General features: G+C 41.4%; 2 protein-coding genes across 3 annotated transcripts; one reads left to right on the top strand and one right to left on the bottom strand.

The window, feature by feature from the left end:
• Positions 1–1,979: 1,979 nt before the first annotated feature.
• Positions 1,980–11,616, bottom strand: kctd2 (potassium channel tetramerization domain containing 2). 2 transcript variants are annotated; one of them, XR_005637869.1, is made up of 7 exons: positions 10,924–11,283; positions 9,221–9,329; positions 9,017–9,108; positions 8,405–8,500; positions 6,323–6,448; positions 3,827–4,165; positions 1,980–3,662 (listed from the first exon to the last, which is right to left on the bottom strand). XR_005637869.1 is itself a non-coding variant. In XM_039788779.1 (6 exons), the coding sequence occupies exons 1-6, from the start codon at positions 11,281–11,283 to the stop codon at positions 4,136–4,138; spliced, it is 813 nt and encodes a 270-aa protein (XP_039644713.1). In that variant the 5' UTR covers positions 11,284–11,616; the 3' UTR covers positions 1,980–4,135. The 2 variants fall into 2 exon arrangements, 1 of the variants encoding a protein (XP_039644713.1); XM_039788779.1 differs by having other exon boundaries at positions 1,980–4,165; positions 10,924–11,616.
• A 1,032-nt stretch (positions 11,617–12,648) lies between these two features.
• On the top strand, positions 12,649–23,782 carry tubgcp2 (tubulin, gamma complex associated protein 2). Its single transcript, XM_039789242.1, has 18 exons — positions 12,649–12,762; positions 13,134–13,294; positions 13,574–13,702; positions 13,990–14,166; positions 14,664–14,823; positions 15,852–16,059; positions 16,137–16,336; positions 16,849–17,038; positions 17,119–17,264; positions 17,898–18,078; positions 18,457–18,637; positions 19,739–19,911; positions 20,306–20,434; positions 20,534–20,654; positions 20,764–20,907; positions 22,248–22,364; positions 22,596–22,759; positions 23,349–23,782. The coding sequence occupies exons 2-18, from the start codon at positions 13,145–13,147 to the stop codon at positions 23,422–23,424; spliced, it is 2,646 nt and encodes an 881-aa protein (XP_039645176.1). The 5' UTR covers positions 12,649–12,762; positions 13,134–13,144; the 3' UTR covers positions 23,425–23,782.
• Positions 23,783–23,995: the final 213 nt, after the last annotated feature.

The following is a 23,995-nucleotide window of genomic DNA, read 5'->3' as shown; positions in this document are numbered from 1 at the left end:
TATTATGGGACTTTTTTGCAACAAAAATGCGGGGATTATGAAATCATGCAAAGCCTCGCATATTTTGCACGGAAATCGGCAATTTATGCGGCGAAAGTGCGGCGTATTTGAAAAAATGCGGCCCCCGCATAAATATGCAGACTTTGGCTGATTATGCGTTGAATTATGCGATCGCATAATCACGTTTTTCTGGAGGGACTGTCCTATCTTTTGAACCATCTTGTGAGTAATCTCTTTCTTCGGGTCCGGACTCCCCCTCAGTTTGGGAACCACTGAGCTACGCAACCAAGGGAAGATATAACTGGGTCCACAAAGGTGACAGGTACAGTAAGTGCTTTAAAAAGGTTGATTACATACATCTAAGAATGGGATCATTAGAGATGGCTTCAGCATGCAACTCAAGGAGAACGAAGACGCCCACTGACGGGCGAGTTAATAGTCAAAGTGAAGCTGACTGAAGATAAAAGCAGAGGAGGGAAAATCTGCTCTGACTGGTCTCCCTGCTGTCTATTGCTCCCTGCTTCCCTCCCAGTTTGGTAAAACATAACGCAACACCACCAACCACCAGTGTTTACAGCAGATTGGGACACAATCTTGAACCTCCAGGAGCGATAAGGGGCTGTGGGTGGAATTTGTGCAAATTGCACAAAGACAGCAGCTGGTAATCATTTTCAGTTTTGTCGGTATCATAAAACATAAAATAATGCAGGGGACAGTGGATTTGTTTGGCTTGCCTCTCACTGAAACATCAAACATAGAAAACAAGCTAAAGACCACATTATACCTCATACCTCAGGGAGAAGCCTCCTGGCTTTTTTTTTCTTTTTTTTTTTAAAAAGGTACGAGAGGCACCTTATAATAAAAGAGGGGAGAACAACTGTGCACAACACAGGTCAAAAGGCACAACACTGGACACACACGAAGGGGAAACAGACACCCAAGGTGCTTTGAAAAAAGGCCCAGAGACAACGACGGAGAAAAAAAGTGCTCCTCAATGAGCCGTTTGGGCATTTTTAGCAGCACGCGGTGTGCTCACGACTCGGATTAGCAGAATAAAACTGCACAACACACACACACACACGCGAGAGGAAAACCTAAAAAAAAAAAACAACAAAGAAGAGGTCACATCAAAGTTTAAGCTCGGAAGCCTGACTGAACGTCAGGGACAAGAGCACAGCTATTTTTTTTTTCCTCTCGCACTCTTATTTGTTCATGCTTGATATAACATAACTGCATCAAATATGTTCTTTATACAAAGAAGGGTGTATCAAAATGATTCAAGATTTAGCTTTTAGGGACGGCGATTTAAAACGCGAGTTCAGTCTGCAGGATGGGCGACGACGAGATGCTTCGATTCTCCATCTGATATGTGTAAATTATGGCTCAAACTTTGCATTAAGTTGCTCATATAACAAGGCTGCATATGCACCAGTAACAACATTATATTGGGTGAAGTGGTGAAACCAATTAATCAATGAATTGGTTAGTCGATCGAGGGAAAAATTCAGCCAATTAACCGGCAAAAACTTCTTGCATTTGGCTTTTTTTTCACAATTTTCTGACATTTTAAGAGTGGAGGTGAGATGGTACCGAGGATGGTTTCCATGTCTCAAGCTCCTCCTCTAATTTTCTCTCTTTTTTTTCTTTTCTTTTGTTTTATTGTTATAGTGTCTATTTCTCTGTATGTGTTATATTTTAGCTCACACTATTTTATGTTTGGATTCTCATTTTGTTTTATTTTTATACATATTTGAGCCTGAGTTTTATTGCCAACGACTGCTGCTTCCCTGCTTCTCGGTTGTGCACATGATAAAGTGATTGATTTTATAGACTAAACGATTCATTGATTATTTTGAAGGAAAAAAATAAAATAAAAAGAGTCATCATGATGAAAACCATCATAAGTTGAAGCCCTACAGTTTGGTGACTGCTATGGCAGCAACGAACGATTATTTCACCTATTACTTTCTCAATAACGCGATTAAAAGTTTAATCTAAAAAAAAAGTCAAAATGTCACATATCTCTGGAGCCCAAAGACACATCTTCACACGTCTTGTTTTATCAGATCAAAACCCCCAAAGATAATACAAGTATAATGATATAAAACAGAGAAAAGCAAGTTATGGTTGCAGATACATTTTCTGTTAATCGACTAATCACTTAATTGACTTCAGCTTCAAGTTACTTGCAGCACTACAGGTTTTGTAAATGCACATTTGAAGTAAAAGCCAATTCTGTTTACCTGCACAAAAGTGCAGATGACTTATAAATAAATTTAAGAACACATACTTTTATATATTTAGCATGAGAATCGTTAAGTTTCTATATAAAATCGGAGCTATGTGCAGCGGTTCAGAGGGATAGAATCAGGCTAGTTTATATGTATTTACACGTTGCTCCAATGTTGTTTCAAGTGTTTAAATCAGCACTATCACACCGCAACTTAATGTCAAGTACATTTCAAGAGAAATATACTTTAGCCAAGAAAAACAACGTCACATAACATCTGAAATAAAAGGCTTTGCTCTGAAGCTCAGGAAACTGAACCTGTGTGGCAGGTTCGCTTACAGTCTGTAAATCTCTGTGATGATGTAGGCTCGGGTATCTCAGGGCTTTAAGGGCGAGAAGAAAAATTCAGCTTGCGTCACACAGTTGCTACAAGTGCTGCATGAATGTAAGACAACACAGTCATTAAGTTGAGGACCGGCAACAGAGGCAGCTGCAAAGTGAGTGAATATTGAGATTAGCACAAGGCCATGGAGAGAGGGGTGCTTTAAGAGGTTTGAGGCAGCATACAAACGGGCCACGGTCCAATCCACGCCACGCCACGCTCGCCTGGACAAATGGCAACCACAGTTTTCCGCATCCCTAATTACAATTTTAAGATATGCAAGAGATCAAAGGTAGGATATCTAAGAGAAAACGTTTCGAGGAACACTACAGAAAACGTGCAGCTGAAAAAAACACTGTGATATTTCAGTCCTGGACAGAAAGCAGAGAGGCACTGCATCCACGTACTCATATCCGTGTTACCGGGCGGGAAACCTTCAAGACAACTGGTTATGAAAAAAAAATATGATATTTTCTCCCATCATTTAAATAGACTCACCCACCAAGAATATGTAAATATATGACAACTATGATACAGAAATCAGTAATTCCACCATATGCATTTCATATAATTTCATCATGTAGCCTATATAGATATAGATATATATATATATATATAGATTCCTCACATGCCTTGACAAATTGTACACAGGTGTAGTCTTTTTTTGAGGCATTGGTTTTCTTTCTTTTTTTTTGCGTGGAAATATCCTAAATGCTCTCCCTGGGGAGGACAAACCAAAAATCGAGCCCGGGAACAGGAACCAGGAGGAGTAGGATGTCGTGATGTTCCGAGACAGGACGCCTGTTAGATGTTGTCGCTCGTTTAAGAGGTTTCTAATGACGAGAGAGAGAAAGAGAGAGAGCGGATGAAAACGCTCCACCTCCTGGCTCGGTTGTGTTGTGCCGCGACCCGCCCTCAGACATCAGCCGAGGAGTCTGGGAGCGCAGAGAGCGCAGAGGGACGCGGCGGGGCGTTCACTTCATTAACAGATTCAGGTATAGAGGCTCAGTCAGTGGAGCTGTGTTCGTTCCTTTATGTCCTTTGAGAGTCCTGAGGAGCCAATATGTATATATTATATATGATGATAACGATGAAGATGATGATTCATAGTAGCTCTGTGCTCGGCGTCCATCCACTCACAATAACAACGGGCTACAACAAGCACCGCAGTGACACTGACCATCACTAAAGCTGCTATGAGGAAAACCACTCACTTGTAATCCCTTTTAAAACTTCCCCCTGAAGTGTTCCACAGCCGGCGATGGAGGGGAAGACAAATCAGGGTGGCGCTGCAGCAGTGGAGGAGAGGGAGGCGTCGGGCGGCCCCCCCGCTGTGGAAAGGCACACCAGAGGAGGAGGAGGGACGAGGGGGGGGGGTTGATGACGATGGTGAAGGCGGCGATGGTAGAAGAGGAGGAGGAGGAGGAGGAGGGTAAACTCACGGATCGTGATGAAAACTGGAGATAATGTTCATGTTATTGTTTTGTTTTTGTTGATAAAGTGTTATTTAGCTCAGCGTCTCTTTACATCCGCGAGCCTCGCTCCTGAAGGATCTGTGAAGGCAGAAGGAAGAATAAAGTGAGTGAATGACACACAAGTCCCTTAAAATGTCCCAGTTGTGCGAAGGTTAACTGAAGCTGGTGTGATCAAGTCATTGTTTAAAGGTCCCATGACATGGTGCTCTTAGATAGGCCTTAGTGGTCCCCTAATACTCTATCTGAAGTCTCTTTTATATAGACCTTAGTGGTCCCCTAATACTGTATCTGAAGTCTCTTTTATATAGACCTTAGTGGTCCCCTAATACTGTATCTGAAGTCTCTTTTATATAGACCTTAGTGGTCCCATAATACTGTATCTGAAGTCTCTTTTATATAGACCTTAGTGGTCCTCTAATACTGTATCTGAAGTCTCTTTTATATAGACCTCAGTGGTCCCCTAATACTGTATCTGAAGTCTCTTTTATATAGACCTTAGTGGTCCCCTAATACTGTATCTGAAGTCTCTTTTATATAGACCTTAGTGGTCCCCTAATACTGTATCTGAAGTCTTTTTCCCGAAATTCAGCCTTGGTGCAGAATTACAGCCACTAGAGCCAGTCCCACAATGAGCTTTCCTTAGGATTTGCCATTTCTGTGTCTGTAGCTATTGAGGAGGAGAGGGGGGGGGGGGCAAGGTGGAGGGTGGGGGTGTGGCCTTGACCAACTGCCACTTTGCTTGTTTGAAAGCCATGATGTCTCTCTCTCTCTCTCTCATGGGTGGGCCAAATTCTCTGGGCGGGTAAAGCAGAGAAAGGGGAGGTAACCTTGCTCCTTATGACCTCATAAGGAGAAGATTCCAGATCGGCCCATCTGAGCTTTCATTTTCTCAAAGTCAGAGCAGGATACCCAGGGCTCGGTTTACACCTATCACCATTTCTAACCACTGGGGGACCATAGGCAGGCTGGGGGAACGCATATTAATGTTAAAAAACCTCATAAAGTGACATTTTCATGCCATGGGACCTTTAAGTCATTTAAAAAAGGGAAATTAACACATATATTTTCAGGTTCAAGCTTCTCAAATGTGAGGATCTTTAATATGATTTTAAGTTGAATGTCTTGAACTGTTTGTGAACCATTTTACACAATTTGACATTTTTTAGACTAAACAATTATCAAATCAATCAACAGATTTATCAATAAAGAATTTTTTTTTAGTTTCAGCCTTACTGCTGATATTTTATCTTTTTCTGATTGTCAACAAATCGTGAGCTGAGAATTATAAGGGTCTATCTCCGTTTAGGGTAGTTCTGAGATATTGAGCATCAAAGTTTTTACATCCCAGCTATTTTGTGAGATGGAACCTTTTTATTTTATTAATAACTAACTAAGAAAATATTTTTTTACAAAAATAACACCACACAGGCATTAATAAACACCTAAGGGATCAGATTATGTCAAAAACTCAATTTCGGCCAAAAGTGGAGATAGAACCTTATAATTCTAAGCTCACGAAATCCGTCCGTCTGTCAGCACTTTCTGATTTTCCTACTCTGAGTCTGTGGCTCTCAGGTTCCTACTGAAAACGTAAATCCTGAAACACGGCTCACAAATATGTAGTTTCATAAAAAATAAAGAAAAAATAAAGCAGTTTCCTGAAACAGCTGGTCACAGAGGAGGAGATAATAGTTCATTTGTCGCGGACTATTTTCAGTGGTGAATTAATCCACATTTGGGGCTCTAGTTCGGTGTTTCCCAACCTTTTTTCCCCTTCTCAGATTTTATTATTTTAAAAAGGCATTAAGATGTGAAAAAGAAAAAAGACAAAACTAAAGAATAAAGGGTAACACTTTACTTGAAGGTATCTACATAAGAGTGTCATGACACATGAACCCTAACTCTAAGCCTAACCATAACCATAACTTGTCATGACACAAACCGAATGACACTTATTACTGACAGAAGCGTTATGTCATCAACGTTTATGACTTGTTTCTAATGTTCATGACACATTCATGACGTGTCATGTCACTCTTATGTAGATACCTTCAAGTAAAGTGTAACCAAAGAAAGTATAAAATAATGTAACTTATATTGGATTTCTATGCACAGACAATACTTGTTAGTATGAATTCACTGGTGGTTTGGGTCTTTTCATGGGATTTGTTAACAAATAGAAAAATAAAGGATATGGTTTTGAGCGACTGGTGTTCAGCAGACGTTTCAGCTCACCTTGGCCTTCTCGGTGGGCTCGATGACGATGCCGTTGGTGGAGTTGTTGAGTTCCCGGGAAACTACACATAGAAACTCAGCCTGGTCCTCGTTGCCGTAGTTATAAGAGGAGCCGATGCTTATAAGCTGAGGATGGGGGGAAAAAAGACGAAAGGTAGAAATATTAAGTTCCCTGACATTTTCAATGAAGTCACTGGAGCAAAAATAGGGAGGTAACCTGCACATCACACGCAGACGCCACATGCAGAACGCTTTACAACAGCGGGGGGGCGTTACAGCCTTTGACTCTTTTCCTGCATTTATATCTATTAAATGTCTGTGAGCTGGCAGAACATAACGTAATCTCTGAGATTATTCCTTCACAGCGCTGTGCAATGCGAGAACATCTCAGAGTTGAAACGGGCAGACACAGCACCCTGGGTCGGATTAATTAAGTCTACACTAATAACATTACCGTCGCCAAAATACCCCCGCAAATTAAATCCCCTACTTCACCGTTAACCGCCAAGCTACTAAACCTGTATGGAAATGAACACCTCTGCTGAAATGTTAAATTTGTTAACGATCATACGACACCAGACAACTCTCTCTCTCTCTCTCTCTCTCTCTCTACCTACCTCTCTCTCTGCGCGCGCCCACACACACACACACACACACACACACACACACACACACACACACACACACACACACACACACACACACACACACACACACAGGTGGTTGATAAACACAGATATGTGCTGATTAGCTCTCATAACGGGCCGGGTGGGTAGCGCACTGCCATGAGTCCATGACGCTAATGTCTGATTACTCCACATTTTCATTGTCATATTTTGTGATTACAAAATGTAAGTAAGTAATTTTGGGGTACAATTTGATTTTGAAGAATTCTACAAGCAGCAATACCACAGGCCAAGCAATCGGCCGTTCCAAACAGGCACACTTTCAACGGGCTCTGTACTAGTAATTATAAATTGAATGTCTTTGGGGTTTAGATTACTGAGCCAACATAACAAGCAATTTGAATTCATTTCCTTGGGCTCTGGGGAATCGTGCATCATATTTTTCTCTATTTGTAGACATTTTATTGACAGAATGACGAAGCGATCTATAGAAGATAAAAGTCATGTTAACCCTTGTGTGGTCCTTCGGGTCCCAGTGACCCGAAGGACAACACAAGGATTATGTACTTCCCTTTACTTTGTTGAGAATTGCTCTCTAAATCCTGTTTCTTGTAAAGTAAGTAAGTAAAGTTTATTTCTAGAACACATTTAAACACAGTTTAAGCTGACCAAAATGCTGTACAAACAAGAACTAAGGTGCTGTATTAACCCTTGTTTAGAGAGCAATTCTCAACAAAGTAAACGGAAGTACATAATCCTTGTGTTGTCCTTGTTGGTCACTGGGCAGTGAATATAATGTTACTGGTGTAAATTCAGCTTTGTTATATAAGCAACTTTTGAGATAGATTTCACATGTATCAGATGGAGAATTGAAACATGTCGGTGTCTCACATTTTATCACTGGGAGTTCACTTTGATTCACCCTTCTTTGTATAAATAACATATTTGATGCAGTTATGTTATACCAGCATTCATCTTTAGAGTAATTCTTTATGCTACAATGCCCAAAATGCGCTGTCTCCAGCTTCTGTTGTGGTTTCAGAAGACAATAAAGTCTCTTAGAATGTGATAATTAAATATCTTTAAGTTTGGGACTGTTGGTTGCACAAAACGAGTCACCTCCAGAGCCAATGTAACAGGCTGGATTGTTTATGTCATGGGCATTTTACACAAAATAATCAGCAAATTAAAAAGAAAATGAATCATTAGTAGCAGCCTTGAGTGTGACCTGACATGATGCTAACTATCAGCACTTCAAAACAATATTGAGGTTTGATATTGATCCCAAACATGAATTAAATGGCATCCCAATGTTTTATCTTCTAGTAATAAATCTCTTAGAATTCAATGATATTACATATGTCTTAATAAAAAGTTTTAGGCCTTTCTCCAAACAGCAGCTTTGAACTAAAACGTGACGAGAGAGGGAAAAAAAAAAAAGCTGTATTTTCTGCACCTGCTCAAACTTCCAACCGTCCGACATGGTTGAGACCATCTGTGTGAGCTCCTCCTCTTGGCACTGTAGCACTCGATACACATGCTTCACAGGACCCTGAGGGACGTAAACAAAACACACACACAGAGAGAAAATAACATCAATAATGTGCACACAAATAGCTATTTTGGTTATGTTTGTACCCGAAGAAAGTCTTTTTTTTTCTCTTTACGGTGTTTGAGAGGCTCCCTTCGGGACGCAGACTTTGCTGCCTATGCTGCAGGACGCAGAGAAGAAGGGCGACCTTTGTCCCCAGGGCGGTCCATCTTCTAAACTCCCAACCTCCCTGATCCAGCATCCATTACCACCCCGTGCTCAGACTCAAAATTAAGAACTGCACCACAGCACCTTTTCTAATTTTGGTTTTTACTGACTTTTACTGGAATAGCACTTTAAAAAGGACAGCATTATACAATACCATGTACTTATTTATATATTTATTTGTATTTGTACCTTGTCTGTGAACTGTCCTTTTATGTGCTACTCTTCATGCCTCCTAATTGGCCCTCAGGGACAAATAAAGTTATTTGAATCCTAATGGTGTACAGATTTATCGGTCTCCGTTTTCTGTACCTGAGATGTCCGGTTCTCGTTGTCCCGTATCCTTTCTTTAACCAGCCTCACCAGAGACGCAATGTTGTAGAACTCGGCTTCCTCAAGAACACCTGACATGAAAAATACGTATCAATAGATTTCGTCGTTTGGTTTCTATTAGCTCTAAATTGATGTTCTCCAACAGATATCAACCCTGCAGCAACAGGGATCAAAACGTTTTACCTTCCTCGGCCAGGTTTTTATCCATGATCAGTTTTCCGTGCCGAAGGTAATTCAGGATGGGGCCAAAGTATGTGGGGTCCCTGTCGATCAGGTAGGCTCCTGTCTCGTCCTGTAGGAAAAACATAAAGGGTCGACATTTTGTGAGGAGGAATGGTTTTGTCGTCACTTTGCAGAAATTGGAAGAGGGAAAAATGTTGAGTCCAATAATGTCCAGGAAAAAAATTACAGAAAGGAGAAGAATTAGTTCATTCCATTAAAGGGAAAACTTCTGTATTTTCCAACCCTATTTTACAATTTTTTTGTGTCTAAGTGACTGATGGGAAAAACTATTTTTGAAATTGGTCCAGTATTAAACAAGAACGCTTCAGTGGGCAGCGGCGAAACAAGCTGCAATGTAACGTTAGTGGACAATTGTAACCCTTCAATTTCCGTTCACTAAAAGTGCTCTTTTTGCCACTGATCTGAGTCTAGATTACTATTCGAAGTGTCTGACAACATTATGGAAAGGATCCCCAAAGAGATAGACCTTTTTGTTAAAGAGTCAAATCATTTTTGTTTAACCAGACACCGCTCAGAAATCTCCAAACCCACCAGACTCCATGTAAATAAACATGATTTTTTTCATCGTAAAACACACTTCATCGAAAGTTGACTTGTCTTTCCAATGTTCCAACAATCACCACTCTGGTTTGGTTCAAATTAGTCTATATGCTTGACGTTCCACTTCTGGGATTGCTCCATTCACCCTCCTCCAGCGCGCTTCGGAGGAGGGTCCGGCAAAGCGACACTAGGTTGAAATAAACCCTTAATTCACCCATTTACATGTGCAAATGTGCTGGCTAAAAGTACTGTTTATTTAAATGGAGTCTGGTTAGTTTGGCAATGGCAATTTTGGAGCCGTTACAGGTTAAAAAGGATTTTACTCTATAACAAAAAGGTCTGTCATAAGTACAGTACAAGTATACTGCTGGGTAACTTGTGAATTCCCCCCAGGGATCTGTAGAGTTTTATCTTAACCTATAATAATACATCATAATTAAAAAAATTGTATTATTAATCTGAATCCGCAAAGTAACTAAAGTTATTAAATAAATGTAGTCGAGTAAAAAGTACAAAATTTGCAAAGTAAAAGTATAAAGTAGTATAAAATGGAAATTCTTAAGTTAAGTACCTCAAAGTAATTGAGTAAATGCTACTTTCCACCACTGGCCTAAAAACACATTATTATTAAGACAAATTTATAAATAACATGAAGGAAACAGTGAAGCTCGTTTCTAAGATCCACACATACTTTTTACTGGATTTTTACTTTCATATATTGTCTGAAAAGTAAAGTAGGGCAGCAACTAACAATTATTTTCAGAGTCAATTAATCTGTTGAGTATTTTCTCGATTAATCGTTTAGTTGTTTGATCTATAAAATGGTGAAAAAGCCCAAGATGACGTCCTCAAATGTCTTGTTTTGTCCCCGACTTAAAGAATTGCAGTTTACTGTCACAGAGGAGAAACTATTCAAACTTCACATTTAAGAAGCTGGAATCAGAAACTCTTTAATTTTTTCATAGAAAATAACTCAACACGATTAATCTATTATCAAAATAGCTGCAGATTAATTTAATAGTTGACAACTGATCGATTAATCGATTCATCTTTGCTGCTCTACTACAAACAACTCAATCGTTATTATGACTTTATGTGCTCACTTTGTCGGAGTCCAGGTCGGGGTCTTCTTGACATAGTCGGAACAGGAAAGATTTGGGGTCCCGACACAGCGTCTGTTTGGTCGTAATGAAGTAGGTCCCGCCGACGTTCAGACGAGCCCAGCGCGAGCCAGGCTTGTCCACCGGTTCGGACGGGGAGCTCGGGTTGCTCTTCGCCGGGAACCCGAACACGGTGCGTCCGCCACTGCCGCTCGACCCCCCGCCGGGACTGAGCTGGCTGCTCCGCGGCGGAGGAACCACGAGAGTGGGCGACGCCAGGCGCACCGAGCCTCGGACATCGCGGTGCTCGGGCTGCTCTATGGTGGCAGTGCCGCTCTGTTCCACAACATGCAGTTCAGCCATGTTTTTTTCTTCGTCTGAAAAACACACACAACCGCACGATTAGCTAGCTAACGACACACTGCGAGGAAACGATGTCTCCCAGCCGATTTGTAAACAGAGCGAGGGTATTTTTCTCCGACGGGGTGGCTGCTGGCATCAGGGCGTTGCTGCTCACACTCGACCGCCTGTGACTCCGACGGCACCGAAGATTAAGACACGGATATGTCTCTCAAAGGCTGTGCGATGTTAGCAGCATCGCGTTTAATCGTTTCTTCCCGAGATAAATTGCTCATTCTAGTCTATTCAAACGTTAATCGGAGAGAGGCAATTCTTCCGGGTTGTAACGTGATTACTGTTTACTTCCGCTGTGTCGTCATTTTTCAAAATAAAAGCAAATGTTTTCGTTAAGCTTCTCGGGTTATTTTTTGTCAGATGCACAACAGTTACAGAACTTGAAGCAGTCATTGTCACTGAAAATCTTGGGTTTCAGGCTAGATGAGAATCTAAGACATAAGACATGAAATAGTGCAAGTTAAATATAGGGATGCACACATATATACATAAACAATATGTTCTATTATATTCTCAAGTAGAGCTGGGCAATATATCGATATTATATCGATATCGTGATATGAGACTAGATATCGTCTTAGAGTTTGGATATCGTAATATCGTGATATAACATAAGTTGTTGTCTTTTCCTAGTTTTAAAGGCTGCATTACAGTAAAGTGATGTCATTTTCTGATCTTACCAGACTGTTGTAACTGTTCTATTATTTGCCTTTATCCACTTAGTCATTATATCCACATTACTGATGATTATTTATAAAAAAGTCAACACTACAATATCGTTGCAGTATCGATATCGAGGTATTTCCTCAAAAATATCGTGATATTTGATTTTCTCCATATCGCCCAGCCCTATTCTCAAGTATATGTATTTTGAAACAATTAAAAGGAAATCAAATTAAATAAGATTCAATTCCAATAATTTAAAAATACAAATAAGTACAAAATACAATTTACTTAAAAAAACAAAACAACTATTTGTTTAATGTTACTTTAAATAAGTCATTAAGATTACGATATACTTGATTGATTGATTGATTGATTGATTGATTGATTGATTGATTGATTGATTGATTGATTATTATTATACACAGGAGTTTGGGGTTTGGTGCCTCGACAAGGGCCCTGTATACGGACTGACCTACTGCCACCCTCTTTAAGAAAATTAGTCACTCATTATTTTGAGAAAAGTACTCAGGAGGATCTTTTTTCATAACATGAAATGGGCCTCCGTATGGTTCTGATTATGATTATTATTATTATTATTAGCTAATAAATTAAAGTTGTAGCGTCGATATTTAACCGATGGGGGCAGTGTGGCGCCATCGCTGCGGGTATTACAGCAGCAGAAGAAGAATAATTTTGACTAGTGGTGGGCGCGTTTGGTACCTGCCCTGTTTGCTGTTGTATTGAAGCAGACACGACTGTCAGGTATAGTGCTTGGTCGAGACTTGGGCTGCACCTGTAATAAGGCAATTATCACTGAGTTACGTTGTTATAACTCTGCGGCGAATTGTTTTATTCGGGGTGAGCTAGCTAGCTACGCAGTTAGCATCCTCATAGTTCATTTTACCCGGGGCTGGCTCTTTAGCCACTTAGCAAGCTAGCACCATATAACGTTAACTGTTGAGCTCAGCATCACTTTAAACTCTTTAAAATCTTTGGTTGAGACAAAGCCTAAATAACTGCATGTAGCTACTCAGCTCAGCTACGGGGGATGTTTTGTCATTATGAGCAAATAGCCTAATGTTGATATGAGCTGTTAATGGGGCTAAGGTACTCTTGTGGTGTTGTCATTTCAGCTGGCTGAGCCATGAGTGAGTTCAGGATCCACCATGATGTGAACGAGCTGCTCAGCCTGCTTCATGTTCGGGGAGGTGATGGAGCAGAGGGCTACATAGACCTACTGCAGAAACACAGGACTCCCTATGTTACAACCACAGTGTCTGCTCACAGTGCCAAGGTGGGTGTTACCCACGTAGGAAGGCTTTAGTACACCTTTCAGGGCACGGAAACAAAGTCCTGGAACATACAGAATTGACCATAATATCTCGAAAGTGATGCGTTTATAAACTTTAACAGGCATCACTGGCCAGATGTTCCTGCAACAACTGGCAGCAGACATTAGAGCTCTATTTAGACTTGTGTGCATATTTTGTCTTTCAACACCAGTTTGTGTAACATTTTTCAGCTAAAGTTCTTACTGTTATTCTCTATATATTGCCTGTTATATTGTTTTCAGGTCAAATTAGCAGAGTTCTCTAAAACCCCAGAAGACTTCTTGAGGAAGTACGAGGAGCTCAAGTCCAAAAATGTGCGAAACCTCGACCCTCTGGTTTATCTGCTCTCCAAACTCTGTGAGGATAAAGAGGTAATACGTCATTAACAACCAGCTAATTGTATGGTTTTGTTATTACTTCAAATCAATTTATTTCACCCTTTGGTGTTTTAAATGAAATTTTAAATGATTTGTTTTTCTACACAAACAAGACTAATATAAATAGAAAGAGAAGATTGAAACCTCATCATTAGGTGTTGGAAGTGGCTTAGTTTGATTTCCTCCTTGTTAATAAAAGTTATAAATACTGTCTTATAGAACCTTAGTAGTCGACCATCCTTATCCAATATCTCACAGCTTTGTCCGTATATTTTTCGTAGACACTCCAGTTTCTGCAGCAGAATGCCAAAGAGAGGTCCGAGTCATCAGCGAACACAACGTCAACCACAACTACCAGTTACACTCTGCCTCAGACCAGCACCAAGATGTCCATGCAGGAACTGGATGAGCTGCGAAAGAAGCTCGGCAACGTGACGGCCAGCTCCAACGCTCCTCTGGTGAGCGTTTCTTACTCCGATGCAAACGATCTGAAGGTTTCGGTTGGCTCGTGAAACTGTAGGATGTGTCACTGCACACGTCATAAAGGAAACCGATAGATATCAAACAAAGGCCTCGTTGTAAAAGAGTGCAACACTGTGAGTTCCAGGAGAGACTGTCTGAAAATGTTCATTGTTAATCCAACAATTAAACAGCTGTTGCATTTTTCCACTCTCTGTGACGATCGGCTATTCACTCCGCCTTCCAGTGTGGCTGTTGTTGAGCAGCTATAAACGCTTTTGATTTCTGATGCGGTTGTACAAACTAGTTCTCTTCTAGCATGAATTTAATTTGAATGATCAGGGCAAATATTTTATTAGCTAGCTCCCCCTGTTATATTATTCTTGCCTGAAGACCTACGTTTCACGGGTGCAACCTGCTGTTGAATAGAAAGTTTAAATGTAATATCTGCCGCTGCTTTAAATTCTCCCGTCACTCTTTGTGTTTTTGCCTGCAGCCTGCTGAAGTCACACGGAAGATGCTGAGAGACAAACACAACAAGAAGAACCCCACCCAGCCCAACCCTGTGTTTCCTAACTGGGTGTACGACCGTCCTGCTCTCCTCGGAGACTTCATCACCAGCCCCACCCCTCCAGGAGATTCAGCTGTGGCTATTGGTAAGCCAAAACATTTTGAAATTAATTTCTGCTACATGCAGTCTGCTGCAAGACGTAGCATCAATGACGTCACCCATTGGTTTGTGAACTGCTGTTTTGAAGCCTGGGAGTCGCCATCTTGGGGGGGGTGGGGGGGTTTAAACCAGATGTGGTGATTCTTGAAAGAGAGGGTGGAGCTGGGGAGGATGACGCAGCCAAGCCAGGGTTGTTTATGGTTTCATGGTGCTGTGCTTAGCTAAACGCTAAAGAGGTAACGTTGCTGATTTTCAACCCTTCTGAAAGGAGTCATCCAGTGTAGATTTACCGACGGGTAATTGCGGCCCTACGGGTACTGCCACCATTCATCTGCATGTACGGCAGTACAGAGAATCTGCAAACCTTCCCTTAAGTAGCTAGCTACGTTGGCCGATTTTTAGGCGACCTAATGTTCCAATTTACTTTGATGAGGTTAAAACACACAGTGACGCCCATGTTTTTTGGTCTTGTGAGAGGGTCAACGTTTAAGATGAACCACGGACAACACCCCAAGACGAGTTCAGGTCTATTTTAATGTACACAGCGCCATGGTTAGCATCGCTAAGGCTCTGTCCTGATTGACGGGTCATCGTGTAGCCACGCGCTTAAAGCATCCCCCGCTTTATCGTCCATTTTAAAATAAATGGGACCATAATTTACTAAATGAACATCATGCTGTATTGAAGAAGACTTGAAACTAGCGATTGAGACCATAAACTCATTTTAAAAATGTTTACTGAGGTAATAAATCAAGTGAGTACTAGGGTCATTTTCTCATAGGCTTCTATAGAAACAGACTTCTATTGGGAGCCAGGGGAGTCGCCCCCTGCTGGAAATTAGCTAGAATTCAGCGCATTGGCTTCACTTTTCAGACCCGGAAGCTTTGCTCATTATTTTTACAGTCTATGTGCAAGACACTAGCTCATTTATTAAATGTTCCTTAAATACTGAAACATCAACTAAGTGTACTTGTACTTGGTGGTAGTATTCATAACGGTGTTGTCTGCGACCAGGTACGATGCCCCTGCCTGCTCAGGAACAAGCTCTGGTGGAGGATCTGCTGTTTGTCCTGGTTGGAGTTGATGGGAGAGACATCACAGCTCAGCCTGTACTGGGGAGACAGAACCGCTCCTTCATTGTCGATTCAACACTGGACATGTCTATCAAAGAGCTGGTTAACAGAATATTACCGGTTGCGTCGTATTACTCCACTATAACACGGTGAGTGTGTCATCTGCTCACATACATTTCTAAGCGAGGACAGATGATTAGATGGCGGTGTTGTATTTCTTCTTCAGCTTCATTGAGGAGAAGTCGTCCTTCGAGTACGGCCAGGTGAACCACGCGCTGACGGCGGCAATGAGGACGTTGATAAAGGAGTACCTGATCCTGGTCACGCAGCTGGAGCACCTCCAGCGGCAGGTCATGCTGTCCCTGCAGAAGCTCTGGTTTTACATCCAGCCCACCATGAGGACCATGGAGATACTGGCCTCCATTGGTAAGCGTCTGAGAACATGAGTTTTGCGTCTTTGGTTCATGGGGATAGTTAAAAGCCTTTTTTCCACCGAAATTCGTGTGTATATGCAGGTTTTTGAAACACCGGTAAACCTGCTAAAAATAGCTGATAGACACCTTTCCCATTGCAGACAAAAGCCAGATGTTAGTGAGCCTAGGTGGATTTTTTTGGCCAGTGGGAAAGGGCTCATTTTGACCACTTGAGGGCGCTCTGACCAAGGTTTAGAGAAACAACACCAGCAGATTGGACACAGATGTTGACATTACATCTGTTGTATTTCATCAGTAAACAATTCAAAATGAAACCAGTAAGTGTTGTAGCATGTGGTGATGCTTTACTGTTACTTTCACGACAGGGTTGCTAGAAACATTAAGTTTCTTCCTGAAGATAACTGCACTAACCAAACTTTTACTTTTTCATAGCTTTAGATAACTAGCACTTTACAAAAAATTAAAATAAAATAAAAAATTATTTTCCTTCCACTAATTTCACAGCGTCCTCGGTAGATAAAGGAGAGTGTATGGGGGGGTCGACACTGAGTCTTCTTCATGATCGAACCTTCAACTACACGGGTGACAGCCAGGCTCAGGAGCTGTGTCTCTACCTCACTAAAGCAGCCAGCGTCCCTTACTTTGAAATCCTGGAGAAGTGGATCTACAGGGGCATCATCAAGGATCCATACAGGTACAGTTTAATCTGAAAACACACTTTTGTACCACTGTATCTGCTTTGTGTTCAAATCTGATGTTTGTGTGTCCTCGCAGCGAGTTCATGGTGGAAGAGCATGAGCTGCAGAAAGAAAAAATTCAGGAGGACTACAACGATAAGTACTGGGATCAGAGATACACCATCGTACAACATCGGATTCCCTCCTTTCTACAGAAAATGGCAGACAAAATATTAAGCACAGGTAACAAAAAAAGTAAATGTTAAACATTCTAAGAGCCTTTATTAAGGTAAATGTTCACAGGGGGCGTCATTTCCATGCTTCCCATTCACGGTCTATGTAAGCAGCCTTGCAATGCCTTCTGGTAGCGTCGTCGCAAACTTCAAGAGACGGGGCGCAGAGTTGCCCGCTCCTCGTGTGCACAGAGTTAAGGTCAAGGCAAATCAGAGGCGTTCAGCTCGACTTGCCGCCTCTCTAAACCCTCTTAAACTGACCGTCAATCTAAAATGAAGACTGATTCAGAAACTGCATAACTTTTTTTTTTGCATAAAATGTTTTGAGAAACACTTTTTGGTGAACTATTTTCGTAAAATAATAGAAAGTTTCCAAACGAGCTGCCGTGTTAGTCAGGTTTGAAATGTGGGGGCAGACAGCCCCACGAGAAAGCATTCGTCCAATCAGGTGCAGCCTTCGCGGTTTTCGGAGGGTGTAGCCTGTTTTCATTGGTCATTGAAGAGAAACTGATAACTGCTAGTGGCAAGACTATCAAGCATCCAATGCAGGGAAGTGGGGCGATTCCTCCAGGAAAGATACCCCACCACTGTGGACATGTTCCTTGAGACAAAAGATTGAATTCCCTTCTCTGTTGTTGCGTAGGGAAATACCTCAATGTGGTGCGGGAATGTGGCCGCGATGTGACGTGTCCTGATGCTAAGGAGGTCCTGTACACCCTGAAGGAAAGGGCTTATGTGGAGCAGATAGAGAAAGCTTACAACTACGCCAGCAAGGTCCTGCTGGCCTTCCTCATGGAGGAGAAGGAGCTGGTTTCACGCCTGAGGTAAATAGTTAATGGTATTTGTAAGTAATTTATAAAGATTGGGTGACCGGAAAGATAACCGAGCGAGAGGATGTGATGCTGCAACGTTTGTGCGTTGAATTCAAAAGCCCTTGTGTCCTGTATGAAAGCATCTGCATTTATTTCATCTTATAATAATGACATAAGCTCCTTTCCAGAGTCAAAAACGACATTTATAAAAAGTCTTATGTCTAGATTAAAAAACGGAAATGGACTCTGTGTTGCAAGTATTTTCTTTTAATTTGTCACCTGTCTGTAGTTCTTACCCTTAGATATTAGACTTGCATGTCCATAATCTTTGCATGTAGTGATTTACTGATGTACTTATGAAACTATATCGGCCTGTGTTTCTTTTATTAGATCCATCAAGCACTACTTTTTGATGGACAAAGGTGATTTCTTTGTGCACTTCATGGACCTGACTGAGGAAGAGCTGAAGAAGCCGGTGGACGACATTGTTCCTACCAGACTAGAAGCCCTGCTGGAGCTGGCCCTGAGGATGAGCACAGCCAACACAGACCCCTTCAAAGACGACCTCAAGGTGGGTGGAAATAAGACTAGAAAGCTCCAGACTATGTGCTCAGTAGGGTTGCACGATATTGACAAAATGTGATATTGCGATATCGATGTTAATTTCGATATTTTTAAACGTACGTAAAATTACAAAAGTTATGGGAAAATATGGGGGCGGCCTCTAGCTCACCCAGTAAGAGCGTTCGCCCCATGTTGGCTGAGTCCTGCAGCGGCGCGGGTTCGAATCCAACCTGCTGCCCTTTGCTGCGTGTCATCCCCCATCTCTCTCCCCCTTTCAAGTCTAACCACTGTCACTATATAATAAAGGGAAAGAGCCCCCAAAAAATTATCTTAAAAAAAAAAAAAAGATTATGGGAAAATACAACACAAGGTTTATTTCAACTGACTGTCATATTGGACTGGTACAACATGAATAAATAAATAAATAAATAAATGAGGTCCATGTCTACAGAACAGGACATGTTGTACTGGTTGTACAGTATGAAATAAATAAAGAGAACAGGACACAACTTGTCTTTCTCTTCTCTGATTCGTTCCGTTTTGTTATCTCTATCTACATGTATTTCTTCACTTACACCGTCACTCTGTGGAAATATGGCCACACGTGGTACGCTCCACAGGGTTTGTCACGTAGTGGACCCGTGCGCTGACGTGCACTAACATGTGCAAGTGGCAAGGTAACTGGCCAATGAAACAGGATCATTATAGCATTTCAAGCAGGCTCTAAATCGTACGCAACTAAGCCACACAGCCAACGGACGGGACGCAGCGTTCCACAAAATATTGCATACTTATCACGCCACTTTTGATATAATATTAGCGCGATAACGATATTGAGTCGATGTATCACGCAACCCTAGTGCTCAGTAAACTTCAATGCAGTAAAACTGCCAGAGTTAGAAGGACCAGCAGAAAATAAATGGACAAAATCCCTGCAAAGTAAATTCAAATAGATAGAAATTACAGGGAACAAAACGAAAGCTTTAAACAGCTGACCATTCCTTCATCATTCCATTACTAATCTATTAAGTCTTCCTTCACTCGCAGACCGATCTCATGATTTATGGGCAATGCTGTTTCACTTAAACTTCCCCTCTTCTTTCCACAGATCGATTTAATGCCTCATGACGTCATCACTCAGCTGCTGCGGGTGCTGGCCATCGAGACCAAACAGGAGAAGGCCATCATTAACGCGGAATCAACAGACGTGGCCCTCAGCGGGCTGGAGGCCTTCTCCTTCGACTACATCGTCAAGTGGCCGCTCTCACTCATCATCAACAGGTTCTGCCTGTTGATTGGATCTCATTTATATGTTTCATATTGTTTTCTTAAAACTAGAGTGCACTCTACTTTTACATATAAATGAACGTCAGTTACATTAAAGCCAAAACGAGTTCACACAAAGCAGATTAACCCTATCGCCACCACGGAAAGCTCTCCGTGGCGACAATTCCGCGCTGGCGAACCTGGATGGCTGTCGATACAGTGAATTAACGTTGATCGTTTGTACTCTGGTCATGTTTTAAGCAAAATGCTCGACATTTGCTGGTTCTGTTTTTATTATATTTTGTTATTCTTGTGTATTTTGATATCCTCTTTTAGACAGCACTTTGTAACTTTTGAAAAGTAATCTATGAATACATTTTAAAACCTTTCATTTGTATTCATTTTCCAGGAAAGCCCTGACGAGGTACCAGATGTTGTTCAGACACATATTTTACTGCAAACATGTGGAGAGGCTGCTGTGCAACGTGTGGATCAGCAGCAAAGATTTCAAGCTGTACTCCTTACATTCTGCCAAATGGTGAGTTGACGTAGAATTTAAGGTGAATTTATGTATAAAAAATAAAAATAAAAAAAACAGCATTATGTCTCACACTCTGTTCAAACTGCCTGCATGCAGGTTTTCTGCTGCATTCGCCCTCCGACAGCGCATGCTCAACTTTGTGCAGAACATCCAGTACTACATGATGTTTGAGGTGATGGAGCCCACCTGGCACATCATGGAGAACAACCTGAAAACGGTGAGTGAACGAGCTCTCCGGCCCAGATCGCTCACAGTTATCGTAACAGAAACCCAGCCAGCTGACAGCCGTTTTTTTCTGCTTGACCGTCTGTCTTCTCCTTCTCCAGGCGTCAAACATCGATGACGTGCTTTGCCATCACACCAGCTTCCTGGACAACTGCCTGAAGGACTGCATGCTGACCAACCCCGAGCTCCTCAGGATCTTCTCCAAACTCATGTCTGTCTGCGTCATGTTCACAAACTGCATGCAGGTTTGTTGACAGGATGGTAAAGAGGAAATGTTTTCAGCCGCTTGTTTCCGCTCTTGGACTTAATCGTTTAAAGTATTCATATTGCATTTCATGTTCTGCTTCGATTGAACACAAGATTTGTACAGAAATGCAATAGTGAAGGGAGTTAAAACCAGGCCCCCAGGAAGTGTGCTAGGCTTTGAAGCCAATTTGAAATAGCGGCCAAACGGTGGATTTACATCTTCCGTGTCCATCACATGAGGCCATGGGGCCCAAAAAGAGTTTTTTTTTCTATAGGTTTATAGACTTAAGAGACGTCCTTAAATCGGTGGATAACTTTTTTAAAGTGTCACGACCTCCGCAAAATGAATCGTAATCAGAATTTGATCCATTCTGTCCGATAACCTTTCGAAAGTTTAGAAGAGACAGACAATACAATTACTTAATTTAGGTCTTTAGAGCGCCTGCTCCATGGACCCCATAGTACGAAAGCTGGTAATTTCTATACAGAAAGTTTTTAACTTTTTTGGCTTAAAGGGGAACTATGCAGTTTTTTTTTTTAGCTTAATTTACCTTAACTGAACAGCTTCGGAGTCATTGGAATGGTTATGACTTTTTTCAGGTTGAATGGTGGTCGTCTCGCTCCCCACTAGCGCCTGTGAGCGGAAAAAACACCATTGCAACTTTGGGCCGCCGGCCTCAGCATCAGGAAGTATTGCATGATATCAGGTCTCGCGATGTAACGAATTGCTTCACGGCACCGCACACATAGGCTTACAGGAACCGGCTAGCTATAAGAACAAGGTAGCGATGGGTCACGAGTAAACATCGGAGCTGCAAAAATATCTATTCTGAAGCTGTAGGGGGAGCTCTATAGAGAAACCTGTGAGCAAAAGCGAAGAAACGGCCAAAACTGCATAGGGTTCATACGTTTTGAAAAGTTATGGAATTTGAAAAATGCAAATTCCAGGCCTGGAAAGGTTTTGGAAACCTAAAGACCCAGAAAGTTTTGGAAAAGTCATGGAATTTTTTTTTAACACAGTATAATAATATGTCATTAATAAATATATTTTCACGTCGTCTTAACCTCAACGTTGTATTCGGGGAGAGATATTATGAATCCCACTATGAACCACATAAATTGTCATTCATTTTATTGTTAAACCTCTGAGGGTAAACTTTAACACAGAATTTTATTCTTGTTGTATAATGTCGACTGACGTTTTCAGGAATACATAGTCATGGAAATTTGCCGAAAAGTATTGGTTAAAATGCGTATGAACCCTGACTGCATACTGCCCCTTTAATGAAAAGGATCAGATCCTCGTACTAAGATGTTTTTCTTGTCTTGGCTGTTAAAGCGGTACACTCAGAGCATGAGGTTAGACCGCCTCTCCATGGAACAAGGGACCATGGACGGGCCTCCCACTCGGAGCGAACATGCTGAGGAGGCAGAGAAGAAGAGGCTGACCACAAAGGTATTTCCAGAACGCTCATCGCCATGCCTGCCCCCATCAGAGAAACAACTAGACTGGGAAATGTGAACACTTATTGAAAAGCTCTTCAACATAGCATCCGAACCAGAAAATGAAAATGCTGTACAAAAAAGCACTAAGGTGCTATATTAACAACTGGTGCATGAAAACAAATGCAGCTTTTGCGTCTCAACATGTCTCAAGTAACATGTTTGTGTTCTTTGGCTGCTTCAGTTATTAGCTGAGCACGCGGACATCCTCCAGTCAGACGCAGGCTTTGAAGCCACCATCAGCAAGTTTGACAGTAACTTCAGCATGCTGCTGCTGGACCTGCTGGACAAGCTGAGCATCTACAGCACCAACGACTGTGAGCACAGCATGATCAGCATCATCTACAGGTAAAGCGCTTTTGTTTTTGCATGTAATACTCTGACTGTAAATAAAGATGGACGACGCGTCTCCACTTCCTCCCACTGTACAAAAGTGTTGCCAAAATCTCCCGGGTACGGGCGCTGCCATCTAGTAATTTTGAAGCCAGAGTCTGCGCAGTAGTGATCGGGCGGTGGAGCCGCGGTATCGCAGTCCCACCCGACCAATCGCGAGTCAATCCCACCTGTCAATCATGACGTTTCAATCCCTTTTAATAGCTTCAGATAACTAATAAAAACCAAACGTATCAGGAAAAATGAACACTTGAACAAACATCAGCGTGATCAGAACTACCTAAAATGACAGAAACTATCTTTGGGAGAAATGTATTTGACGTGTACTTTGATTATTTTGTGTTTTTTAGTTTTTATAGATTTTTTTTAAGTAAAGCAAACCAGTTTTTTTATTTATTTTTTCTTACCATCCAATTATTGGTTTTCATTTATTTCCGACATCATGCAGTATAGATTGAGTTATTGTAGAAAATGATCATTACTGTTTTGATATTTTTGTAAATGATAATGATAATTTGCTAACTCTGCTGTTATGATTTCACAGGCTGGATTTCAATGGATTCTACACCGAGCGGCTGGAAAGGATGGCCATCGAGCGGAGTCAGAAAGCATCCGTGTAGCATGTTGTGTCTTTGTGTGTATTAACTGTCAACCAGCAATAAAATGTCCTTTCCTCATGTCTGTCCATCACTCTAACAGCCAACCGCCCAGACAATTACCATACAGACACTGGCTGTTGTTTAAAAGAGCTGATGCCTCAGTGTGTATATTATATATTATGTATGAAATGTAGAGTTACAGTGTGATGTTTGCAGCCTCATTTCAATGATTCAAATTGTAAATTTTAAGAAATGTGGAACTAGTATGTTCATTCTGCTTTGAAAATGAAAGTCATGGCACTCCTTATGGGTAACTTATTGTACCTGTACAATGAAAATGTAGGTTTGTATTCATTAAAACAAGACTTTACTGAATGAATTAAGACTCTGAACATCTGCCTAAACTAAACATGGTTTATCCCAGCAAAGAGGTAACCTTTAATATAAAGAATGTTTTAGAAACGTTCCCATTATGAATAACGGTTCGAGGTGTAGTAGCGTGATAGTATAACACTGAACGAGATAACCACCGGAAGATTGCAGTAGGGTTGATTTGTAGTTTTGAAATGTATTATATACATTAAAACAAAAA

This window comes from Perca fluviatilis, chromosome 21 (genome assembly GCF_010015445.1).
Source record: "Perca fluviatilis chromosome 21, GENO_Pfluv_1.0, whole genome shotgun sequence".
NCBI lineage: Eukaryota > Metazoa > Chordata > Actinopteri > Perciformes > Percidae > Perca > Perca fluviatilis.
Note: the sequence above shows the minus strand (reverse complement) of the source record. Positions and strands in the feature narration are given on the sequence as shown.

Coding starts and splice junctions, on each gene's coding strand:
- tubgcp2 (XM_039789242.1), top strand. CDS start 13,145: ATGAGTGAGTTCAGGATCCACCATGATGTGAACGAGCTGCTCAGCCTG. Junction 16,337..16,848: donor GGAGATACTGGCCTCCATTG/GTAAGCGTCTGA, acceptor CTAATTTCACAG/CGTCCTCGGTAGATAAAGGA. Junction 20,655..20,763: donor TGGAGAACAACCTGAAAACG/GTGAGTGAACGA, acceptor CTCCTTCTCCAG/GCGTCAAACATCGATGACGT.
- kctd2 (XM_039788779.1), bottom strand. CDS start 11,283: ATGGCTGAACTGCATGTTGTGGAACAGAGCGGCACTGCCACCATAGAG. Junction 9,109..9,220: donor TAAAAACCTGGCCGAGGAAG/GTAAAACGTTTT, acceptor TTTTCATGTCAG/GTGTTCTTGAGGAAGCCGAG. Junction 8,501..9,016: donor ACGAGAACCGGACATCTCAG/GTACAGAAAACG, acceptor TACGTCCCTCAG/GGTCCTGTGAAGCATGTGTA.